At 40.0% G+C, this 25,899-nt stretch overlaps 1 protein-coding gene across 3 annotated transcripts in view; it reads left to right on the forward strand.

Annotated features, from left to right (window-relative positions):
• Positions 1-9,264: 9,264 nt before the first annotated feature.
• LOC148028959 (clast3-like protein) overlaps positions 9,265-25,899 on the forward strand; it is a 67,870-nt gene continuing 51,235 nt past the window's right edge. The window contains exons 1-2 of one of the 3 annotated variants that reach the window (XM_087687730.1): positions 9,265-9,418; positions 9,496-9,661. In XM_087687730.1, coding sequence (XP_087543856.1) covers positions 9,344-9,418; positions 9,496-9,661 — 241 coding nt within the window. In that variant the 5' untranslated portion in view covers positions 9,265-9,343. The remainder of the gene's footprint in view (positions 9,419-9,495; positions 9,662-25,899) is intronic. The other 2 variants (XM_087687731.1, XM_087687729.1) reach the window with 2 other exon arrangements.

A 25,899-nucleotide genomic window follows, 5' to 3' on the forward strand; every position in this document is an offset into this window, starting at 1 on the left:
GATTTGCTACTTTTATGTAATGCACATTTAGCTTGAGTACGAGTAAGCAATGGAAAATTATTGGAAGCGTGCATACCATGCAGTGTGATTTGTTTTCCTTGAAAATAAATTTTAATTGAATGCGTAGAATAATCTATATTAGGATTGTATTGATGACGCCAAGGCATTCCTAAGATAATGTCACTAGACTGCAAATGTACAACTAAGAAATTTCTTTGTTCAGTATAATCACCAATTTTAATTTCTAAATTATGCACCTCTTGTGTTCCATTATATCTCGTACCTAGGAATGTAGCCTTGATGTGATAATGTGTAGAAACAGTTTGTAAATTCAATTCTTTGACTAATTTTGCAGAAATAAAGTCATGTGTGCTGCCATCATCATGTAAAATAGTATTTTCTTTACCATGCACAAAACATTTCATTGTTAATAAAGAATGGGGAATTGGCATACTTGGCAAAGTATCAGAAGTAGTACCAATGTCGTCATCGTCTTCCGTAAAGTCCGACATTTCCTCACGTTCTTCATTTTCTATTGCTTCCAGATAGTTGATATGGACGGATGGCTTTTTGGATTGACAATTGGCTGCTAGATGTCCAGGTGGTTGATGACATTTATAACAAACTATGGGTTTTGCTGTGGATACATTATTAGTAATGGCAGGAAGTTTAAGAATGTTGGGATTTGACTGAAGAGATGGCTTAGGGTTTGGATTTGTGTTTGATGGCAAGGCAGGTGGTCGTGTCCAAGATTTACAGAATGAAGATGGAAGGAACGACTTTGATTGAATCTTCAAAAATTTGAATTGAATTGTTTGGAACCATAGTTACCATTAATTGAAAATTGTTGTGGTTGCTTGTCTCGTCCCCGAATTACATAGTTACATATTGACTTTCGCATAAAAATGTCCAAGTAGGCCAGACATAAACTTGCGTTTATGAGTTGCTTCAGGTACATCTTCGAGCATACGTAGTTGCGATAGGGCATTCCAGAAACGTTCAATGTATTGGGAAATAGGTTCATGATCCCTTTGTTGTAGAAGATCCCATTGCTTGATTGCTTTTTCGTGGAATTGAGGAGGAAGGAAATTCTGCAAAAATTTCTCTTGGAAAGTCTCCCAAGTAGTGGGACAATCAACGCTTTTGCAGACCACAGTCCACCATAAAGATGCTCGGTCAACTAAATGGTTAGTGACACATTTAATTTGGTCTTTCTCAACATATGTTTCTTCATGGAAATAATCATCAAATTGACTAATAAAAGCAAGTATAGTCTTTCCATCGCGTGATCCATTGAAAGTACGAAATTTGAAGTTTCTTTTACTTATCTTTGTTTCTTTGCGAATGGATTGGGCTTCAAGTGTTACATTGATAGTACATCGTATAAGATCTTTAGGTTGCGATCCATCTTGGTCGGTGGTAGATCGTTGCAGATTGGCCAATTGAGCTTGCAAAGCTTGTCGTGCTCTTCGTTCTTCTTGAAGCTGCATCATAATCAAATCCAACTTTTGCTCCATTGTTGGTTCGGGTAGATCACCTTCAGCCATAAGATCGTCGTCCATGTTTTGATCAGTCATCCTGCAAATTTCCAAAAGACCTCACACACTCAAAACCTTGTTAGCGGGATGAGCGTAGCTCAAAGGCGGGTTTACAAGGCTTGTATTTTTTTAAAAAAAGTTTGGCTTTTGTAGTATTTCTCCTTTACGATTGCGAAATTTGATATCACAACCGTCTTCCAAGAAAGTAATTTTGCGTATAGACTACATATAGTCTGCGTGTTGATAATTGATTGCTGTAATCTGCTTCTATCAGTTTACGGGTGTGAACAGGGGCTTCCAGAGGGTAGTAGACTGATTCGTGTGCTACTGAGTATGAACTGCCTCTATGGTAGTTGTTGAAGATAAGTTTTATGACCTTAGTGACTTGAATAACTTGGAGGACTCGAAGCTTTAGTCTAAAAGACTAATCGTGATTTTGAGGACCTCAGGAGCTTTTCGCCAACGTCGATGGTGGCCAGTTCATACTACCGCCGCAGGCGGAATAAAATGATTAAGGAAGCTTTTAATAAGCTTCTTTTTTGAAGCTTATAACTTATCCTTAAAGCTTTGAAAGCTTTGAAGCTATGGAGGAGAATTTATTATCTGTAATCAATGACTTGATGAAGGAACTATCCGCGTGGTCCTCTGCCTACAGAGGCTAGTCCCTCGCGATCTAAGTGTATAACAGGGGGTTCTTGACTGCCAGGAACACGTTGGTATTGACCGTTTGCCATGAGACTCTGACTGTAGAGCTCGATCTTTCTAGGAGCTTCGCCTTCGCGCGAGATGGTAAGAGATTGGAAGCTCTCGATCTCAGCTTCGCTTTGATACCACTGGTGCACTGATCGGATGCCGTATGCACGCGTAGTGAGCATCAGAAGGTCCCCAAGAACAAAAGAACTCTACTTTTTACACAAAAACCAATGAAGAAAGCTTGCATGACATGAACAAGAGACCAATTGGGTGCAATCTCCCCCCATGCCTTGTGTGAGCGCTCCACAAAGCATGCATTTTTTGTATTATTCATCTTCAAGCTCAAGAAATAGCCCAATTTACAAAATAGTACGCTTTAGCTTTTGTGTTTGCTTTTGTGCCACTAAAGAATTAAAGCTATTGGGCACCTAAGAAGTCAGGTGGTACCAAATACAATGTCCAATACAAATATTTAAATTGTGCGCCCATGCACATACAAAAATAATAAATAAATATCGAGCGCTTTGATAAATAAGCGTGTCAAAATATGGACGCCATGCCTAAGATACGCACCCATAAAAAATTGATGATAATTTGAATACACGTTATCCTCCAATGCTTTCCAATGCCACCATTGCTTGCTCTACACATCAACTGAAGCATTCACAATTGTTAGAAAAATAATACAATTAAACTGACAAAAGTGAATACCTAGTAGTCTTCAGCTACAAAAATAAATTGGTTAGAAATAAATCCTAACCTTAATTTATTACGAGTGCGCACTCAAAACTCATAAACGTTTATTAATTTAAATATGTATTTTGCGGAATCACCCACTTACACATTAAATTAACAAAATGCCCGAAAAGGATAGGCGTCCCCATCGACTTTTCGCACAAAGAATCCACTTTGTGTATGAGCCACGGTAATCAAACTTTTACGGAATCCACAGTGGAATATGCCTCCTAGCATCAGGTAGACCTCATGTCCAACCTAATCTACATCCATGTAATCATGCAAGTCCAATGGTATATTTGCAACCTAGAACAAGATGTAGTTAAGTGTAGACCTGACATTGCACAATGTGCATTGCACTATATCCAAATGTGGCTTTTATGGAAGCTACATAAATGGACTCTCTAAACCAACTTAGTTTAGATTTGACCTAGTGATTATTAGATAAATAAGATTGCCCACAATCTTTCTATACATAGTGTTATCCTCAATCACATCACCTTCATGTGCATCAAGTTTATCATTGACATCCAAAGGTATCAAGATCGACTTACAATCAACCATATGATACTTTTTTGACATATAAAAGGTATATTGTTGTTGTGGCAGCCATATACCCTCTGGAGTCTAATTATCTCTATACTAAAAAAGTAGTGTGGGTCTCCTAGATCCTTCATTACGAACTTAAACTTGAGGAGTCTCTTCACATGTTCAGTCTTGGTCTCACTGCCACCCACGATAATCAAGTCATCTACATATACAATTATTATCAAAATATCCATATCATTGTTACATAATAGAGTGAGTGATCAGCTCCAAATCCAATGCTAACAATATATTTTACAATCCTATCATGTTATACCTTGGGTGCTTGCTTCAAACCATGTAAGGCCTTACGAAGCCTACATACTTAATCATGATAATTTTCATCCACATAACTAGTTGGTTGCTCAACATAAACTTCTTCTTGCAACTCCCCATGCAAGAAGGTATTTTTAACATTTGTCTGATGCATGATCCAACTCTTTGATGTAGCCACTGCTATGATAGCCCTCACAGTGGCTATTTTAGCCACTCGAGCAAAAGTCTCCTTATAATCAATGCCATGAGTCTACACATATCCTTTGTCAACCAACCTTGCCTTAGAGTGCTCAATAGATCCATCAAACTTATGCTTCACCTTGTAAGCCCATTTGCAACTACTAGCTTTATTGCCTTTTGGTAAAGCTACCAAATCCTATGTGCCATTTGTCTTAAGTGTAACCATTTCTTTACCAATAGCATTTTTCCAATGCTCATTACCCATTGCATCCTTAAAACTAGTGGGGTCTACATCTTGCACAACCTTAGCCATGTATACATAGTGATAAGCTACATAGCTACCATTTGAGTGTCTTAATGGATAAAATTCCAAACTCTTCATCTAAGCTTTGCTCAAAACCATCTAAATTCATATCAACATAAGAGAACCCTAATGATACATTAGTTGTCTCTAACCTTCTCCTTGCCTTTCGTTGACACTTGTAATGTACTCAATGAAGTGACGTGTGACAGTAATCTACCATTCCAAGGTTTGTCAACAAATCTATGACTAGGAGACTCTTGTGGCCCACTCAATATCTGTGATTGTTGACATGTTTTTTGCATAGCCACACTCTCATGCACATCAGCCCCAACTATATCATGTATGTTGCTATATTAGCTAGCTACTAATTTTATCAAAGACAACATCGCTACTAACTCTCAACTCATGTATAACAAGGCTATAGTATCAGTATCCTTCTACTTAGGAGAATATCCCACAAATGTACATTTTTCTACTTTGGGATCCAATTTATTGCACAACTCATTAAGTACATGCACATAAGTAATATATCTAAATAGTTTTAGATGATATAGATTTGGCATTTTACTTATGTAATTTTTCTTAAGTGTCATACCGTGTATAACAAGTCATGGGTGTCTTGTTCATAATGTATAGCAGTAGTAACAACAACTTTAGCTTAATAGTAATGAGGCAAGTCTCTTTTAGATAGTAATGCTTAAGCCACATTTGCAATATGCTTGTTTTTTTGCTATAAAAATCCATCTACAGAGTGTACCTACATGTAAATTACCTTAAAATGCCATTTTTGTGTAAAAAAAATTATTACCCATTGGAGAAGTACTCTCTCCCTCCATCCAATCTTAGGAATTTAATATGTAAACATATCTTTTTCTTAATTAAAGCTTTAATGTTCTTAAAATAAGTGAATACCTCACTTTTTTCACGCATAAAATAAACCCATACCTTTTTCGTATGATCATCAATGAAGGAGACATAATACTTGCAACCATAGTTGTAGTCTTTGTAGGACCCCATATATCAAAATGTATCAACTCAAGTGCCTTCTTGCATAGATGGATTTTATGTGAAAATCCATGTCTTATTTACTCTCCAAATTGACATGAGACACATACTTTATGCATCCCATCAACTCTAAACTTTGGTAAGCCATCCACGATATGTTTTAATTGCATACTTTTTAGACATTACATATTTATGTGACCAATCCACTTATACCAAATTTGAATGTTAGCCACAATACTTGAACCTTGAGCAAACGTAGAGAGTAAATAATTTACTAGCACACTTACCTTTTACAATCAACCTGCAACCATTTCCAGGGTCTTGTGCATAACAACTATCAGATGTGAACTAAATGTGTAATCCATTTTCCATGATCTGATCAATAGAAATTAAGTTCTTAGTTATGTTTGTTACATGCAACACATCATCAAGTACTTTGTTTTAACATCCTCCATACTCAAATGAATATTTTCAACATGAGTAATGGAGTGGACGGTGTCATTTGCTATCTCCACACAACCTAGAGACTCTTCAATATGCATCTCTCTATATCACTTTCCATGAGAAGTCATGTGGTTAGAGGCACCAAAATTTACACACCATTCCTCATCCTTAGATGAACCATTAATAGTCATAGTATTCATAAAATGTTGCATGACAAAGAGTTGCTCCCTTTTATCATCATTGTTTTTGCTAGTGAAAGTATAATTACCTTGCTACTTTTTTACATTCCTAATTTTAGCATCTTTTTGAAACAATTATTAGAAATGTAGCCTTACAATGTTAGCATTCCCTACTATCACCAAAATTTTGGTGTCAATTAAAACCTACAACTTGCCCTCTTTGGCTCTCCCTTCCTAGCAATTGGTCTCCCATGTTTTGTTGTGTACCATAACTTTGACCATAACCACCACCTTAGTCTTGGCCACAACCTCTACCTCTACTAGTAGAGTAAAACACTTGTTTCGACTTGTTATCTAATGCACTAGTGAGTAAAGTCTTGTTGCATCACCAAGGCATGTAGTGAATGCCAGCTCATGTGGAGCTTGGCATCTCAATAGGACATGGTGCTAATATGCATGCACAATCAAGGGAATAATGTAAAGCATGTATTTTGGTAGCTAACTATAGAGTGACCATCGACACATCTAGGTCACTTTGCAAGTGATTGCCATGGATGGCAATACATCAAGTTGTCCTAGTATACGAGGACCTTATGGTGTCCATTTACAACTCAGTTTGCAGCAATTACATAATAATGTTTTGGTTGGTGCACAACCAAAAAGAGTTGCAGTTAAGCTTGTATGGAAACATGGGAGGCCATAAAGGGTAGTATGGAATGCAAAGTTAGGGGTTAGTCCTAGCAAACGAAGCATGGGTGTGGTGGATGAAAATATAGGGTAGTATGGAATGCAAAGTTTAGGGGTTGTTCCTAACAACCCAAGCATGGGTGCGATGGATGAAAATATATGAGTGGTATCTCTTATGCCTCCATATTTGTAGCCACTAGTTTATGACAATTTGATGCCTAGGGATAAGGCTAAAATTACAAGGAAGGTTCAAGGTAAAGTTTCTTATCATTAATTGGTGACGTTTAAAAAGTATGCATCATTAAATGTGAAGTGGATGGAAGAGGGTGACTTAGTAGATTGACCTCAATTGTTGCAACTTTATATCCTTAGGTCTATATCTTCTTTACAAATTGTCACCAAATTCGTCATTATACACACTTTTTTCTTACATTTGTGCTCATTCCCACCTAAATTGCAATTTTGAATACTATCAATAACCATACTAGTAGGTTGCTTATGATGGACACAAGCTTAATACCTTGGAGCAAATCAATGTCTAATTTCTAAACACCTATTGATTTGAGAATTTCTCACCTTCACTTTTAGCTTCAGCTCACCTTTGCTTTTAGCTCTAGCAGCTCACCTTTGCTCTAAGCCAGTTGCTTGTTGTTTGCAAGCACTCTGAATCAACAAAGAATAAAAGAAAATGAGAAATGAGCTGAGAAGAAATAGTTCATGGCAATTTTTTTGATTTAGATTGATGACTCAATTTGTCGAGTGTCACATAAGTGACAATTACTAGTTTGCAAACGTTGCTAGGTGCATCACAAAAACCATTCTAAATGCGACGGTTATGTGATACAAAAAACCAATGCATGTGCAATGGCAAAGATAATAATCATATGTGCAATGCCCATATTTTTAAGCTAGCACACCCTCCCCACCTCCCTCCCCTTTCCGATGGACTGATTGAAAATATTGCTAATCTCTTGTAGTGAAGATAGATCTTTTCAATCAATGTGATCACAAAGTCCAATCAATGTAGCAATCAATGCAAACAATATAATATGAATGTATTGATTTCAAGAAAGGAGATGAGGAAGGTGCCATGCATGCTTTTGGTTTATAGCAATGCCATATGCAATAACATCAAACAAGAAACATTAATATTACAAATACTTGCCAATTCATGCAAGCTTAAGGTAAGATTGTCCATGCCTTTCCCTATCTTTATAGTTTATTAGTCATCTTAACTGTGGCATATTTACCCAACTTTGAGAACCCTACCAAAGCCTAAGCGAGCAAGACTCGTTTTGTATTGCACATTTGCACCCTTGAGGGACCACTTGTTTCATGTTGTCAAATCTAGGACATCTAATGTGTTTTTAGCTAATTTTGAGTGCACATAAAACACACATACACACGAGCACTAGTTTCTCAATTGGTTTCACACCTCAAAGCCTATTTCAACTAGTTTCTTGATTCGCAACCAATGTTTGAAGAATTAAAGACAAGATATATGCACATCTTGAAATCAATTTGCATGTGCGCTAAGCTTCTAAAAGGTTAAATTATTACACATCATGATGTAGTGATGCCAAAAAGGAAGTAAATATATTCTTAAATTCTTACAAAAGCACTTTATCAATGAGGTGTTTCACAACCACTCTTAATCGTGCGCTCACTTGTGGGCCATTGTGGTTACATGTTCAAAACTAGTTGTGAATCCAAAGGTCATAGAACCACCAATTTGCGAATCTCACCAATGTGTGAATAGATTCTAACTAAATTGAAAAATATTTCCAATTAGTTTTCATCAAATACAAGAAACACATTCCCACCACAATTCTCACTTTGTGAATTTCAACATCATCATGAACTTCTATGAGGGATGCTTTGCATATCTAGCTAGGTGTAGTTTGGGGTAGGGAGCGATAAGAAGAGCCCCTTTTCCAATTTGGGAAGATATCAAATACTTCTTGAGAAAGTGACCCCTTGATCTACTTAGAACTAATTCCCACTAGGAAGTTCAAGCATTGATTGGGAGTCCATAAAGACTTGCATCCACTAGTAAACAAATTTGCATTATATAAAATATTATTTTTTGAAGTGTTAAATCCTATGTTTGTAAATAGGAAAACAATATTAGATTAGTAGAAATCCTACATCTACGAGTTGGTCGAGAACCTTTATTGACCATCACTTCACTTGTTGCTCGAAAGGTTTCAGTTTCCAAATCAAATGCGATACAACATGCCATGGAGACTTGCCAGTTTGAGCAAGGATTTGCATTGTGGTTCCGAACTAGTCTATGGTGACAACAAGTCCTAAGGTATACCCACCCTTGGAGAAACTCCATGATGTTTGTACCAACACATGTTAAGCTTGGATACATGCTAGGTTTTCCCCAAGGCTATCATAAAGATCTTTACCAAAGGGTTGTTTTTGTCCACTCTGACTGACACCAAATATGAGAGGTCTCTCTATAAGGATTAGATGTTAAGTAGAACATAAGTGCTGGGCGATGTACTAGTGGGTTCTCAACCCAAATCCCTTAAGGCATCTAGGATTACTTGCAACCTTGAGAGTAGTAGAATATTGAAAAAATCAAAGGGAAAGTGCTCCCTTTCCCAACGTGGGTAAAAATGTGAAACGCTCGGTAAAAGCAAGCGGGAATCGGAGTGGAAAATTTAAACGTTTTATGTGGGACACTCTCGCTCTCGCTAAGAGAGAACATGGAGTACTTCCCGGCAGGCGAGTCCGAGCCCGCGGAGCCCGAACCCGACCAGAGGTCCGATATACTCGTGGTGGTGAGCGATCTTCACATCTTCTCGTATCCTTCATTTGATTGTAATCGCGGTTTTTCACTGCTCGCTGCTTTGGACAGCCAGCCCTCGCCACAGGCAACGTGGGGCAACTGGCTGTGGATCTCATCGTTTCTTCTTTCCAAGTTCGTAAAGCTGGATACCTGGATGACCCACACGTGCTGCCTTGCGTGGGAAACGACCCATTTGGGACCATCAACCAGGGGGAATTAGCGTTGCCACTTGAAGGTATGCAGTGCCTAATCATCCTCAAACAGACAAGATTTTAGAAAGCATTAAGAGTTGAAGTAACTTCATTCTTCATTTTTGGCGGACGGATTGTTGCCAATGTGGTTTGCATTTTCTAACGTGATTAATGTATTTAAAAGGTCTACATTGATACCAGAATTTCGTACATTTTGGCCTAATGTTGCTCCAAAAAACAGCCCCAAAAAGATTTATTTATGAAAAAGGCCGCTTCTCTCTCTCTCTCTCTCTCTTTTTTTTCGTAAAAGGTAATTGTATTAATTACGAAAAAAGTACAAGTTTACTTGATTACAAGGTACATGATGGCACTAAGCCATCATGTAAAAAGGTTCCAGTACTAAGAGTTACAAAGTCATGGCAAAGATGTAGATGAAATTGCCCTATGCCAGGGATGCAAGTCCTCCCGGGAGAGTAAGTCAGAATGCTGAAGAAGATCTATCTGCCAATACAAGAGACCCTTAAGCCTAGCAATGTGCCGCTGAACATTGCAGGCGGAATAAAAAAGAAACGCATTCCGAATGGTCCAGTTATGCCAACAGCCCCAATATCGAAGAAAGTGAAACACGAGCTTCATATGTGGCTGTGCCGGTGTTGGGTATTTGGGCTGCACAAAGACCCAATCAAAGGGCCTTAGCGAGAAACCAACCACCGCTCTCCAAACGGCTGATAAGAACGACCATATTTTCTTAGCAATAGGGCAAGAGATAAATCGGTGGCGGGCAGATTCAACACTGGTGGTGCAAAAGAAACAGTTGCCGTTGGATATTCGTCGCTTAGAAAGAGCCGAAGCAAGCGGAAGACCCCCAATCATCACCCTCCAAAGAAAGACCTTATATTTGAAGGGTGTCTTGTTCAACCACCCTTCCATCATAGTTACCCTCCACCATGATCGGGATTTACGCAATCCCCATAGAGCATTAGCTTTAGTAACCAGCCATTGATGATCTTTAATCTGAAGATGGTAGACCTGGTTAGCGGAAGCTTTGCCGAAACTCAGCCGGCCTTCAAAGTCCCAATCCTGCCAAGGACGATCTGAAGCAAGGGCAGGAAAGGGTTGTCTGCTTTGGAGCACCATCAAAAGCTGTTCCCATAAATGCCTGTATCCACGAGGGATCCTAAAAATCCTCCTGGCTGTACGAAATGATATTAACACATTGCGACTGGCAAGGGTGGCATCCGCGACTGAAGTTAAGCCCAAACGTGCCATACGGTTGAATTGTGGTCGAAGCTCTTGTTTACCTTCCCATGAAAGTAACCGCGAGGCTGTTAGCAACTCCAGTTGAAAAGAATTAGCAGCTAAGCGATCCTCCGCCGGATGCCACTGAGCCTTCCGAAGGACTAGTTTCCAGGAACATACCAAATGGGCAAGCAGTGATGAAGAGGAACCAGAGAACCGAGAATCGGCATTAAGAACATGCCACCAAGAACTCTGGATTTGGGTATTGCCATGCCGAAGCCCATGCTCCTCAAGGAAATAATGGGCTATAGCGACCCACGGATGATGATTTGAGCACATGGCGCAGAAAAGAGACCAACGGAGGGCCAGCATGTGAGTTTGGGCATCCAAAATAGCTTCTCCACCCATGCATTTGGGGGTGTACGCATGCGACCAAGAAATCCAGGAAATGCCTGCATGCAAGGAATCCTTCTTCCATAACATAAACCGAATAGACTGAGTAAGAGCATTGAGGGTAGTAGGAGTCCAGGGCAGCAAGGGCAATAAATATGTGAGCATCGGCAACATAATTGTCTGGGCTACTTTGAGGCGAATATGGAATGGCCAAGCCTGAGACTTCCAATACAGGAACTTAGTCGCCAGTTTCTGAGAAATCCACTGTAGAAGCTGCTTTGGGGGAACATCAACACCCAAGGGGTAGCCAAGATGCCTGACAATGGAGCCACGAGGCACAACGATACCCTGCCAGTTCAATGACTGCAAATCCGACTCCGTGCAGCTGAGAATGACTGATTTCAATGCATTGATGCGAAGGCCAGAAGCCTGACCAAGGAGAGCCCAAACATCCAATGCTTTGCGAAGGTTATCCTTATCTGCCCGCAGAATCATAAAGGTGTCATCTTCCAAGGATTGACTAATGAAATGCTGTCCAGAAGGAAGCGACAATCCAGCCAACTGAGTGGAAGCTGCCATATGAGATAACATCGAAAGAACTGGATGAGTCGCAAGGGCAAAGAAGAGAGGGCTTAAAGGGCACCCCTGTCTGATAGAGCGGGCAAGGATAAATGGCTCGGTAATGCCTCCATTTAACATGACTCGTGAAGACGCCGCTGCACTGATGATGTAGATCAGTCGAGACGTCCTATCACCAAAGCCCATAGCAGACATAAGCTCTGCAACAAAAGACCAGTCCAGATAGTCGAAAGCCTTTTCCAGGTCCAATTGAATCAGTATAACCTCCTGATTAGAATGCCTTGCATAATCAATCGCCAGTTGCGCATTTAATACATTGTGCAGAATGTTTCGGCCCTTAATGAAACCATATTGAAGAGGATGCACAATGGCAGGGAGATGCTTGTGGAGCCGATTCGCCATTACTTTGGAAAAGACTTTATACATAGAACCCATTAAAGAAATTGGGCGCCAATTTTTCAACATAGACGGCAAAGGAACCTTTGGAAGCAGTTTAATAAGTCCGTCTTTCCATGAGGAAGGCATAATCCCCGTTTCCCACACCTGCTGAAACAAGGCCATCAATGGTTTCGCCAGTTGGGTAGCAAAAACCTCAAAGAACTCATTGGTGAGACCATCCCAGCCAGGACTTTTGTCCTTGGGCAAGTGTAACAAAACTTCCATAACCTCCGCCTCACAAATATCTGACTCCATAGTAGCTTGCATGTCCTGCGGAACCTGATTGCGGACCAGGTCATAAAAAACTGAACGGGCCTGAGTAGTTTGGGCTGAAGGTGGAGAAGTGGAACCAAGAAGGTCGATGAAATAATTCCTACACATATGCACAATCATCTGCGGATCAAGGACCAGGTGGCCTTCTGCATCCAGGAGCCTAGTCATATTCTCTCTAGCAGGAGAGGCATGGAGGGCTCGAAAGAACTTATGAGTCTGACACGCATTATCTTGCAAAGTCTCCGTCAGATGCCGCAATTTGGCCTGCTGATACGATTTCAACTAGAACTCTTGAATAAGATGCGCTACATGCATTGCCAGTGCTAGCAGAAATGCGTCATCTGGAGTGTCCACCAGCAGAGAACGAACCAAAGCCAGCAAGTCCTCCGCTGCTTGCCGACGCTGTTGACAAAGAGAGGCATGATGGATTCCATACTGCCGAACAACCCGCTGCACATTAGAGAGCAATCGTTCAAACGAAGCAGTGCCCTGAGAGGAGAAGTCCATTAAGAATCTATCAATCAATTGCTGCATATAACCCTGAAAGATTGCATGCTTCAAATAAGACGAGTTAAAACGCAAAGGGAGCCTCTCCAGTGTTTGCTTAAAAGGTGCAATGGGTTGTGCGAGCATCTCAAGCTGCAGAGGAAAATGGTCCGACAAGGCATATTGCTGCAACACTTTCATTTCAAGCATCTCAGGGAGGAAATCATCATTTTGCATGATGTATATGCGGTCCAACCGCGACCATGTTGTTGCATACTGAGCGGAATGGAAAGTAAACCCTGTAGAAGACGGATGTAGCCATGACCAGAGATCTTGCTTAAGAACAGCAAGAGCCAACTCATGCCACCTGCGGCTTTCCGGCGCATCCATTACCGAATGCTCCGATGTGGACTGCGAAGAATCAACACACATATTGAAATCCCCCATGAAGAGGCCCCGTCTGCCAAGTGACAAGGAAGTCTGCAAAGTATGCCAAAGCTCCCGGCGAGATAAAGGATCATTCGGAGCATAGAGGCCAAGTAACCATAAGATCTCTCCGTCGAATAAAATTTCAATCACCACAAAGCGGCCATGCACATTATTTTTAATAAGAAGAGGCTGATATTTTTCATGTACAATCATGAGCACACCAGAATAACGCAGGGTCTGTGTCCCGGCATAAAACAGACGAAAGCCATGGCAATCCACAACTTTTCCGGCTTTACCGTGACTCTTGTGTTCAACAGCGCACAAGACATCCCATTGATTCTCATGCAATACCGTCCACATGGCCTATTGCTTATGGCGAGAACAGATTCCTCGCACATTCCACGTGGCTATTTTCATGTGTTTTTAAAAGAAAATCAGGTACGAGGCACAGCTTGCCTCTATTTGACCTTTTCTGCGAGAATGTCCAGGACTCCCTCATCCAAGAAATCAGCCAACACGGCAAAAGAGTTCTGTGGACCATATCTGGAGGTAGACGGCAGATCTGCTGGCTTGGGAGTGGAGCGGGGATAACGACGATCCCACGGGGTAATGACGTTGCCTCTGGTATCAAAAGCTAGCTTAGCAGGTGGACCCTTTGGACGATCCGAATACACTCTCCGAGTGGGCTGAGGACGGGGGGTAGAGGAAACCATAGCAAGAGCAGAGTGCTCCGAAGGCAACATTTCTTTCCTGCGCATATAAGTACGCATGGAATCTTGTGATGCAGAAGGCACAGAATTCTCCATGCCAGCAACTACCCTGTTACCTTTTTTTGCGCGTACTTCAACCCAGTTTGTGCCACGGGAATCCAATCCCGAAACCTGTTGTTTACCTTTATCCAGCGCTTTAGGTGGGTGAATAGCATCCTGCGACGGGACATCACATGCCATATCTTCCATGGGCAGCGGAACATGCCCAGTATCTGAAGTGTGTTGCTGTTCTGGGCATTCGGCCATGAAATGCCCTAATTTTCCATAGGAAAAGCAATGTCCTGCAAAATTGTCCCATTTCAAACGAAAGTGTAAAGGATGCATGTCGGAGCAATTGAGACGTAACCACGCAGGCCTTTTCCTAGTAGTGTCCCATAACATACACAAGCGGTTACGATTCACGGCCCTTAAACTTGGAGGGACCAGAACAGTGCCCACAGTAGCCATGGCGTCCTTCAACAGTGGCCAATAAATAGCCGGGCAATTTTCCACTTCAACCCATACAGGGCACTCTCGTTGCAACATGCGTTGAAAATCTGCCATTGGGCGCCATGGTACAACATGGACCAAACAACGATAAAAAAACAGAGGCAGTTTAGATAGGAGAGCAGCACGGTGCGTCTCCGATTTTAACGGCACCTCAAAAAAGCCTCGGGGCCCCACAAAAATCTCTTCAACACATTCCCCTTGTAGCAGACTGTGCAGCCACTGGCGAATACGGGAAAGCTGGGGGATTCTACCAATGAAGAAGAGTATCACGGCGCGATCATAGAATACTTAAAAGGAGCGCAAGACAGATTTGGGGTCAACAGTGGCTTCCAAAACATCTTCCGGTGCAAAGTCAGAAAAGACTTCCTGATTATGTTGAATATAATCGCCAAGTAGAGTGTTGGCAAACTCTAGCAGATGCTCCCAGTCAACATCTTGAGAGTCGGCAGAATCCGAAGCAACCTGAGCATAGGAACGATCCTGATGATCCATTGTCTCTTCCGAAGTGTGCTTGGTGCGTTTGCTTGTAGGCTGAAAGTCAGGAGCAGTGGGCATCTCTTCATTGCACAGAACCATATCGTCGGTTTCCTCGGTATCAGAGTCCGGACCAAGCGCTGCTACCGTTTGGTCTATAAAATCCAGGTCCAGACCAGCCATGGTGTATCACTGCGTATACCGGTCAGAGGCCGAACAAAGAACTCACGGGAGGCAAGAATGCGCAGGCCGCTCTCCCTCTTTCTTAGGCAAAACTGACCTGGCACTGGACTGACGAGCACGTCCGCAGGCAGAGAAGGGCTGGTTCCCTTTGCTAGCTGACGCTGTCGCGCGCTATGTGTGGCAACCTGGGTGTGGCTGGCTGCTGCCCTTGGTGGCAAAACGGGCAGATCAGGGCGGGCAGCAGGCAGAGGGCGATGGAACGTCCAGGTAGAGGGCGAGATCTCTCTCTCTCTCTCTCTCTCTCTCTCTCTCTCGCGTGAGGCAGAGGTGCACGTCTATCTGCCTCAGTCGTGGCCTGTCCAGATGAGAGGGCAGGGCGCAACCCTAACGATGCAGGTTTAGGAGCACGATGCGCAGGACTGACGGGCAGCTGCAGGGACCACGGCGTGCAGGGACCACGAGGCTCAGGTCTGATGGCGATAGCAGGGACCTCGAATCGCAGGGCTAACTGGCGATGTCTGCGACCAAGACCCGCAGGTCAGACGGCCCGCGGCAGGGAGGGGTGCTTAGACGATGACATCTCTCTCCGTTCCCTCTCGATTCCCTGTCTCTCTCTCGCTCTGCCTCTCTATCACCTGTTCTGCCTGAGTCTTGCGCACAGGGGCCGCGCAGAGCTGCACAGACGTGATGCTGCGCGAGAAGGCAGGGGCGCGAGGCTGGGATCAAGTCGCCGTACAGGGAGGGTCACGCAGGGTTGCCAATAGCCACGGTCACGCTGCTCGTCCATCAATCCTCTCTTCTCTCTCTCTCCTCTCTCTCTATCTCTCTCTCTCTCTATTTCTTTCTCTCTCTTTAAGCACCTGATCGGCTTGAGAGCTAGTGTGGAGCAAGTAAAAGTAAGGGCTTTAATTATGTAAAATTATTATTTACTTTGACCTAATAATTTAACTTCATAAAAACAGCTCTAGAACGAATTATTTATTTAAAAATATATTTATTGAGATAGTAGAACGAACATTCAATGTGCTACTTGAGAAAATGCAGAGGAGCTATCGTTAATATCTTATGGTGTTGCCCTATTTCATTTGCCACCTTAATCTATTTAAGTTATTGCTAGCCTTCTTGAGCCATATCCTTGCATTTGGAGACCATTGCTTACTGTCTAAGACTACTTCATGGTGACCTATTACGCCATTGTTAAGATGACAAGCTTAACATATACGGATATTGATGATGGATTGCTTGGTTAGATAGATTTGCATACCTATACTTAGTATGTTGGTGGTTACGATCCTCACATGGCTATTGATATTATATTTTACTTGTTGTGTCTACCTATAGTTGATATAGTTATAGCGATAGTTGATTAGTATAGTTAGTTATACACAATTTCTTAGTAGGTCACTTTTCTTTATATTGTATCTTATCTATACTTTGTGTATATTGTATTGTGTATGAAAGAAGAAGAAGAGACTAACAAAAAAATATTTTGGCTTCCATATATCTTTTTGTGTTCTTGAGTGAGCTTCTTCTTGTGTGTATGGTGTGTCTTTGGTATAGTAGCTTAAGCATGTTTTTCCACCATACGATTCGTGATATGGTATTAGAGTGCGGTATCCTTGAGAGGTTGGTTTTAAAGGCTAAAGTGAAAAGGAAGAAGCACAGATTCGAGTAAGTAAGCAATGGGTAAGAAACACTTTCATTTTTCTACTCTCTTAGATAGTGCTTGTGGAGGCACCGAATACAAGGCAAAGCAAAAATCTTAGATTGCTGTGAGATTTGGTGTACAAGTAAAGCATTGTATATTTTGCAAATAAATCCTTTTTATTTATTACTTCTATGTATGTATGGAAGCTGTTTTGAATTTGATGGGTTGGTCTCTCTCATGATCATTGAAGAGATCAATATGCAAGGTGAAATATGTGAAAAAAATGCTGAATAGATTATAGCACTTTACTCAAGTTTAGAAAGAGGACATGGTAGATTCTCTTTAAAAGGCCATGCAATGGAATGGGTTGGTGATAGTCAGCAAAATGAGATAATTTAGCAGATTGTTAAATACAGGCTTTAGGAGAGTAGAAACTTTAAGAGTCAAGGGAAGCTTTAGAGAAAGAGATAAATAACAGAACAAAGATTTTGACAATTTTGATATTGTTTATCATTATTATGGCAAAATGGGTCAAATTATAGCCCATTGCTATAATAAAAAGGATGATATTCGCAATGGTAAATTGCAACAAGGGAACTATATATCTTCTTTACGATAGAACAAAAATAAAAATGAGTATCTGTAAGTTGTTTGTTAAGTAATATTTGATAAATGTTGTTACAGGAAAGGGAACACAAGATGATGTATGATATGTTAATTCAGTTGCATCTAATCATATGGCTAGCCATATTGAATGGTTTGAATGTAAGATTTATAAAATCCAAGTTATGTGTAGACGGGTAATGATTCATGTTACCTCCTTGTCTGATTGTCGGACACAGAGTCTCAGTTGTATTACATGTGCAATCCATCACAAAGAATTCAATGCTCATTATTCAATGATAAGTATAGATTGGTTGCAAAAGGAAGTAGAATTGGTCGCATGTTCACTTTAGATGTTAAAATTTTTACTATGAATATTGCTATGTATGCTAAAGATAAAGAAGTGTTTGTAGACATTGAAATATGACACAAATATATTGAATATGTAAATGTGTAAATGTTAAAATTAATGCAGTCAAAAGGGTTGATTATAAGATTATTTACTTTTAGAGTTGTAGAATTTTATAAAGTGTATGGAGCATATCAGTTTGGTAAGCAAGCAAGATAATCTTTTTTGCATGATAGAGATGTGAGCAAGAATATACTTGTGTATGTAAATGTTTGGAGATCCATATAAAATATATCTCTTAGTGATAGCAATTTTTTGTCATCTTTATTGATAATTGTTCAAGAAAATTGTGAATGTATTTCATGAAGGAAAAGAGTGATGCATTTGATCACTTTAAAAATTTCAAAGCTATAGTTGAAATTTAAATATGCTTGAAAGTTAAGTGCTTGAGGTTAGATGGAGAGAAAGAGTACCTTTCTAATGAGTTCGGTGACTTCTTGAGGTCTCATGGGATAAAGAGACAGTTTGCTAGAGGTATACTCAATAATAAAATGGGTTTCAGAAAAAAAAATAGATATATTGCAGAAGTTGCACGTACATTGATGATTGATAAGAATTTGCTAAAATATTTTTGATTTGAAGTTGTTCATATTACTGTCTATGCAAGTAAGAAGCTTAATGTGTTACACTTGAAAGTGTTTGGTTGTATTGTATATGTTATGTACAGGATGGGCTACAAAAGAAGCTTGATTCAATTGTTTATGCTTATTGGGATATAGCAATGGATAAGAAGATGGTTGCATTAGAAGTTAATAAGGCTTGGGATCTAGTACCATTGCCTAAGGGCAATAAAGCTATTGGTTGTAAGTGGATCTACCGTCTATAAAATTAAGCATCACATAGATGATTCTATTAGTAGGTATAAGACTAGGCTGGTTGCAAAAGGCAGTGCTCAAACATATGGCATAGATTATAAAGAGACATTTAGTTCAGTTTGCTAAGATGACAATTGTTATATATGATTGCTTTGGTAGTAGTCAAATGTTGGAGTTTGCAGTAAATGGATGTAAATAATGCCTTTTTGCATGGTGAATTGTAAGAAGAGGTGTATATGGAGCGGTTAGCATGTTATAAGGATTTAGAGTATCTCACATATTGAAGAGATATTCAGTCTAGTTGCTAAGATGACAACTATTAGATGTGATTGCTATGGAGCAGCTAGCATGTTATGAGGATTTAGAGTATCTCACATATTGAAGAGACATTCAGTCCAGTTGCTAAGATGATAATTGTTAGATGTGATTGCTTTGGTAGTAGCCAAATGTTGGAGTTTGCAGGAAATGGATGTAAAGAATGCCTTCTATGGTAAATTGCAAGAAGAGGTGTATATGGAGCAGCTAGCATGTTATGAGGATTTAGAGTATCTCACATTGACTAGGCCAATTTGTCTTTCAAGTATCTCTAAGTAATTTATTGACCCTTAGATTGGCATTAATTAATTAATTAATTAATGCATAGTCTTTAATGCAACCATTGACATTAGTAGCTAATAAATTGGTCTAGGCTCAAATCTGACACTAGATACTAGCTAGTACTTGTCAGACATAACTTGCTACAACTTTTGGCTTTAGTACCAATTGACATCTCAGGGTCTTGGGTTCCACATTGTGAAATAATTAACTTGCATCTCACATGTGTTACTGACATTAGCACATTTGATTGACTTTTAATTAAATGCTAAGCAGAGCGATAAAATTTCACGTCCTCATGACAACATTAACTACATGGAGAAGATTTAGAATGAGTTTGCATCCATAGAAAAGATTTTTGGCTTTGGAGAATCTAGTTATGAGACCTCTATCACATCTCTCATGACTGAAGTATGATGTCTTCTATATGAGTCTTCTCATCTAATGCCTCTTATACATGGGATTTCATCACATAGAAAAAGTTATTCTATATGGTGTTTGAGCAAGATGTGTGTCATGAAGAGAAAGATTCTTGTAAAGATAGTGTATGGAGATGTATTTTTGCGGCATTATCATTTGGTAGAGGATAGTCCAAGCAAAAGAAAGAGAAGAAGATAACAAAGAAATTAGTCATTTTTTAACTTTGATTTAGGCATAGAGAGCAAGTGCAAAGGATATCCCAAGCATTGATACTATGGGCAGACTTTGCATCTTGAGGAAACAGGCTGAATAACATAGTATGTTCAACAATTATAATATTCGTTTGTTTTCAAGACTTAATATTTCAAGAAATGGAGAGAACAAATACTTGACGTTGAATACGACGATTTATAGCCATGGAAATGTAAGAGTAATGGAGACAAGATTGAGGGTTGAAGATGGGCAATCATCCCACTCCCCTCCTATCTCCTCTCGAAAGGAATGTATTTTTGCTCAACCTAAGTTTTTTAGGCAAGAGCTCAGTTACAATCATAAAATAAAGGGAAGAGCTAGTACAAAAAGAGAAACTGGAGTAGCACAAGACAAGTGTGTGAAGAAATACCCTAACACAGAAATATAGATAACATTGTGCGGTAAAGCACAGACTGATAGAAGAATACAGCTAGGGTTAGGGTAACTCAAAGACAATGAACACAGAGAATGAATGAAGTGATATGACTACTGAATATACAATGCTTATGTAGCAAACACACTATATAGTGAATGAATACTGTACCTCGAACTCCTATATCTCAAGGATCAGGGCAAGGGTAATGAGCTAGAGAGTGTGTTGTACTTCGAATGGACCCCGAATTGTAGCGAGGTAGTCTTTGGATGTCGAAAACCAGCAAACGCGCCAAGGAAGGTTGGATTTGATGCAAACAACAGTGTAGAGAGAGAAAGACTAAAAATGCATGTGAGAAGAGAGTGAGAGAGTTTAAAAATGCAGGTTGTAGGAGAGAAAAAGACTTAAAACGTAGGAAAAACCAGCAGCAGCAGTCAACATGCTGAAATTAGCTCCAAACAATGTGTGGTAGATTGGAAACAAGCGTCAAACTGTTGTAGATAGCAATGGCTTGGACCGCGATGTCCTCTGCGTCCAGAGTGTGAGCAGCAAGTTGAAATACTTGAAATTTGCAAAAATGAGATCAAGGCTGAATAGAAGGCAACATACCTATTTATAGAAAGTTTAGGTCCTTCCAAGTAGGTTTGTACTTATGGGATACATACACTCTCTAGGAACACATTTCTTTTTAAATAAACAAGATTTCTTCCTTAATTAAGCATGTTTTGGGGTTGTTGAAGTGAAGGTAATGCATTTTTAGCTCAACACTTGGCCAAACAACGATGCCACAAGAAGTAGGCCAGCCAAGCTCTTTTTTTTCTTTATCTTTTACCCTAAGGCGTCCCACCCTAGTAGCCAAAGCATCGGACAAAGGGTGTGTGTCGGTTGTCCAGTGGCCTACTAAGAGTACAGAGGCGATGGTTATCTTACCAAGGGAGCCCAAGTGATCACCTTAGAGAGGCTAGGGCATCGGACAAAGGATGCATGTCAGTTTGATAGATTTAACATTGAGGGTTTCAAATTAGTTTTCATTCTATTGAGTATCCCTGCTTCAAACGAGAGAGTAATAAGGGATGGTCAAATCCAAGACCTTCATAAAATAAGCATACTATCCCTACCAGTAATAGGTGTCGGGCAAGAAGGAAAATGGCTAAGGTGGGGGTGACACAAATATAGCAAAGATATGAAGCAAACAAGTTAGGGAGAACTGCTATGTGCAATGCCACGAATATGGTGGATCTAGAGTCAACCACTCCAAAAGACCAAAAAGGGATAAATGCACATAAGGTATGTAATCTAGTGTGACATCTCAGGTGCTATGAGATATGACTAAGAATGCTGATTGAGTAAGCTAAGTTTGGCCTAGTATGAATTAACCAAATAAGTTTTTCTACAATAGACCTATATGTATACGCATCGAAGGGCTGACCTAGGGTATCCTTTGACAGGTATATAATAGGATAGACAAGCGTGGCCACTGGCTGTGCTTGATCTGTAGTGAATTGTTCCATGATTTGAAGTGCGTATTTCTATTGTGATACAAAAATACAACCCCGAGATTGAACTATCTCCATCCCCAAGAAGTAAGACAACAAACCGAGGTCTGCCACCTCAAATATAGCAGTAAGCCTTGCCTTGATTTCCACTATGGCAGTAGAATCTGAAATGGTAGACATACCTGACACTGGATAGAATAAGTATAAAGGCAATGGAGTGTACTCTATGCCAATTTTCACTTGCGGATGGCCAGTCCTAAGTGGAGTTTTTACCTTTCTTGCATGTCGGTGCACTGAATCTAAAGGGTGAAGTTGGGAATTACCTTCTATTTGTTGTTGTGCTTTATGCATCAAAATGAGATCGTACTTAGCTGTAGTGATCTTGTAAGATCGTGGCACTCCATGGTAGTCCAAGTCCAGCCATGTCAGAAGCTTGTGAAGCAAATTGTGAGGCCAACTCTGACTCGTTCCTTGATGGATTTAGCTCAGAATTGAGAAGTGGTACGGAAGCAGTGTTCAAAGTCATTTGTCCTTTTGTTATTGATGCTTCTTGTGTAGAGCTTTTAGATCAAGGCCTAGGTTTCTCTCAAAGAACTTAGCTCTGATACCATGTGAAGAAATACCCTAACACCGAAACACAAATAACACCATACGACAAAGCACAAACTGATAGAAGAACTCAATTAGGGTTAGGGTAACTTAGAGACAATAAACACAAAGAATGAATGAAGTGATATGACTATTGAATATACAATGCTCATGTAGCAAACACACTATGTAGTGAATGAATACTGTTACTCGAACTCCTGTATCTCAAGGATAAGGGTAGGGGTAATGAGCTAGAGAGTGTGTTGTACTCCGAATGGATCCCGAATCGCAGTAAGGTAGCCTTTGGATGTCGAACACTAGCAAACGCAGCCAAGAAAGGCTAGATTTGATGTAGACGGTAGTGCAGGAGAGAGAAAGACTAAAAACGCAGGCTGCAAGAGAGAGAAAGACTAAAAACGTAGGAAAAACCAGTAGTATCAGTCGACATGCTGAAATCAGCTTCGAACAGTGTGTGGTAGGTTGGAAATAGGCGCCGTACTATTGTAGACAGCAATGGTCCAAGCTGGACCGCGATGTCCTATACGTTCGGGGTGTGGGCCACAAGCCGAAATACCTGAAATCTACAAAAACGAGATAAGGTTGAATGGAGGGCATTATATCTATTTATAGAAAGTTTGGGCCTTCCCAAGTGGGTTTGTGCTTAAGGGATATAGACACTCTCTAGGAACACATTTCTTTTTAAATAAACAATGTTTCTTTCTTAATTAAGTATGTTTTGGGGTTGTTTAAGTGAAGCTAATGCATTTTAAGCTCAATAAAGTGTCTAGCTGCATGTTATGAGATGTGACAAGTGGTAGGATTCTTGAAACCTTACGTGACAAGTGTTCTGATACTTGTTTTTTCTTTATGGCATTCTTTTTTGGGCTGAGTATTGTCAAGAATAGAAATAATCAAATTTATAAAGTACTACAAGAACACAAAACTTACTATTTTTAAAATGTCATTTTTAATTTTTAGAACTAGTATTTTTAAACTAATCCGCGCTTCCAATTAGGGATCTTCTAAAATTGAGAAATCTCCAATACAGTGTTGAAATTTTCGTATGAGTTTTCTATGCAGAGATCTATGTATTTTAATCTTTCAGCTAGATATGCACATTGTACAAATATTTCACGATCATGTCATCTTGTTGATTGTAACTATTTGTCTTCATAGATCTAGCTAACACTTCAAGGTATTAATTCTTTCTCTGTGTGAGCTTGACCTAGATATGCATGAGTTGTAATCGATGTGTCCAATTGGGTCATATAGGTGGAAGTGTGTATCATCTTTTTTTCAAGCCACTATGTGGGTCCACCATAACGTGTGACACTCATTAGTACCTTGTCATGGGAATGCGAAATTTTGAGATGCTTTAATCTTGTTGATAGTTTTTGATTAAGTTATTAAACAAATGTGCAAGGTTGTTTAGCACATGTGATGCATATGGGAGTTATTTCATGGTAACATACTAAGGATCTTGAGGAGGTAGTGGATGTCAAAGTCAAAAGCTGTGATAAGTTATGCCAATTGGATGTTGGTGGTCAATTGGCGTTAATTTTGAGCCTAGGATAGTTATTTGGCCAATAAGTGTCAGTGGTGGTGATACCAGGGACTAGCATTAATTAATTAATTAAGGCCAGTCTAAGGGTCAACATGGATGTGCCTAACTTGAGGACCCCTAGGTGCAATGACTGTGAGCTATGTGTGCGACTTGCATTTGGACATGTTGCAGGCTCCTTTAATTGTTAGTTGTTTGCTTTTTTAAAAAAAATTAAACCTTGCTGAGATAGAGGATTCGAGTAGTAGCTAATTGCTAGTTCTCATCATCAGAAGGTGGTGGTGAGGGGGATTTAATGGAGTGACTCAAAAAATTTCAGCTCTATATGAAACCCTTAAGGTTCAACCGGATGTGGAGGATTGAAATTTATTTTTCAGGATTGTTTAATTCAAAAAATTAATTAAATGGTTGGATAATGTTGAAAAATGGGTTTAGAAGGATGGCACTTAGCAAAAATGCCCATGAAAACTAAGAGAACGTTTTTGGGGGGTGGGTCTCAGCCATTCAATCAGTTTACACCCATGGGAGAGAGAGAGAGAGAGAGGGAGTTGCTGGTCCATTTTCTGATCAAAGAAAAGTAATTTGCTGTAGAAGACAGCCATTTGGGAGCCTTAGTAGGCAGGGGACAGCAGGGAGATACCTTCTGGGGACTGGCAACCACATTGTTGATCAGGTGACTACATTTTGGAGGTGCTTGGTAGTAGGTGATTGCATTAAATAAAAGCTGGAGCAAGCAGTATGCAGATTTTAGGGTTTTCTTGTGAAGAAAATTAAGTTTCTCTCTCATTTTGGATTTCTCTCATCTTCTCTAGTCAATTCTCAAAAGATTTCAGCATTTCTTAGCCATTCTCAACAGATCTCAGCCAGGTTTGGTGGATAGTAGGAGGATTTTTGCTGTAAGTCTTGAATTTTGCAAAAATTAGGGTTTAGCAGCCACCTTGGGACCTGTGCCAATAGGCTAAGGCATTGTACAGTGAAATCAACACCTGCGATTTGTTCTATTGATAGGGATTTCAGATGCCAGGCCATCCATTGTGAATTGGGGCGGCATTTGGCCAGTTGGTGGTTCCATTTGTGTAAGTCTTGGGTGAAAATCAAGGGGAATTTCAAATTGCTTGCTGATTGTTTTTACAGTAAGAGGCTTTTGGATCAACAAAGGAGATTGTGGAATCTCAACGTATACTTAGTCCATCAGTGATTAATGTTATAGAAACACCGAAAGGGTTGACAATTTTGGGGCCAATTGAGTGTCTATTGTCTAAGATTAATAAGGTAATGTGCGCATTTCAGTTTATGCTCATTTTTTAATTACTATAATTAAGTGCTCGATTAGGTTTTACCACCCTCTCCAAGAAGGAAGGCTAGTTTCAGTGGCCATCTTTAATAACGCACTGTTCTTTATATCTAGTAAGCGCAAAGGAAACAAATCTCATAAACAATTAAATATGCAAAATGATAGAAATGATACTTATTCTTTTTTAGACAACCCTCTAGGGGTCCCTACATTTAAGCAATCTCAAATTGGTCTAAAAAGTCGTATCCAACAAGATAGGAGCCCAAGCATTGACCTTTGATCAGTCTTTGAGCCATGTGCATGCATCTGTGATTCATGTTTTACTTTGGGTCCCTAAGCTTGTTGATAGACCTTGTTGTGACCATGGTCATGTTACAACTCTCATTTATGTATCTCCTTTCTAGAATCATTGAGTGGGGTTAGACATTGCTCCCTTTTGAGGTAAGATGAAAGGGGTTTGTTAGTTATGTACTACC

This window comes from Lygodium microphyllum, chromosome 11 (genome assembly GCF_053477565.2).
Source record: "Lygodium microphyllum isolate KBCC chromosome 11, Lygodium_microphyllum_v1.1.10, whole genome shotgun sequence".
Classification (NCBI taxonomy): Eukaryota; Viridiplantae; Streptophyta; class Polypodiopsida; order Schizaeales; family Lygodiaceae; genus Lygodium; species Lygodium microphyllum.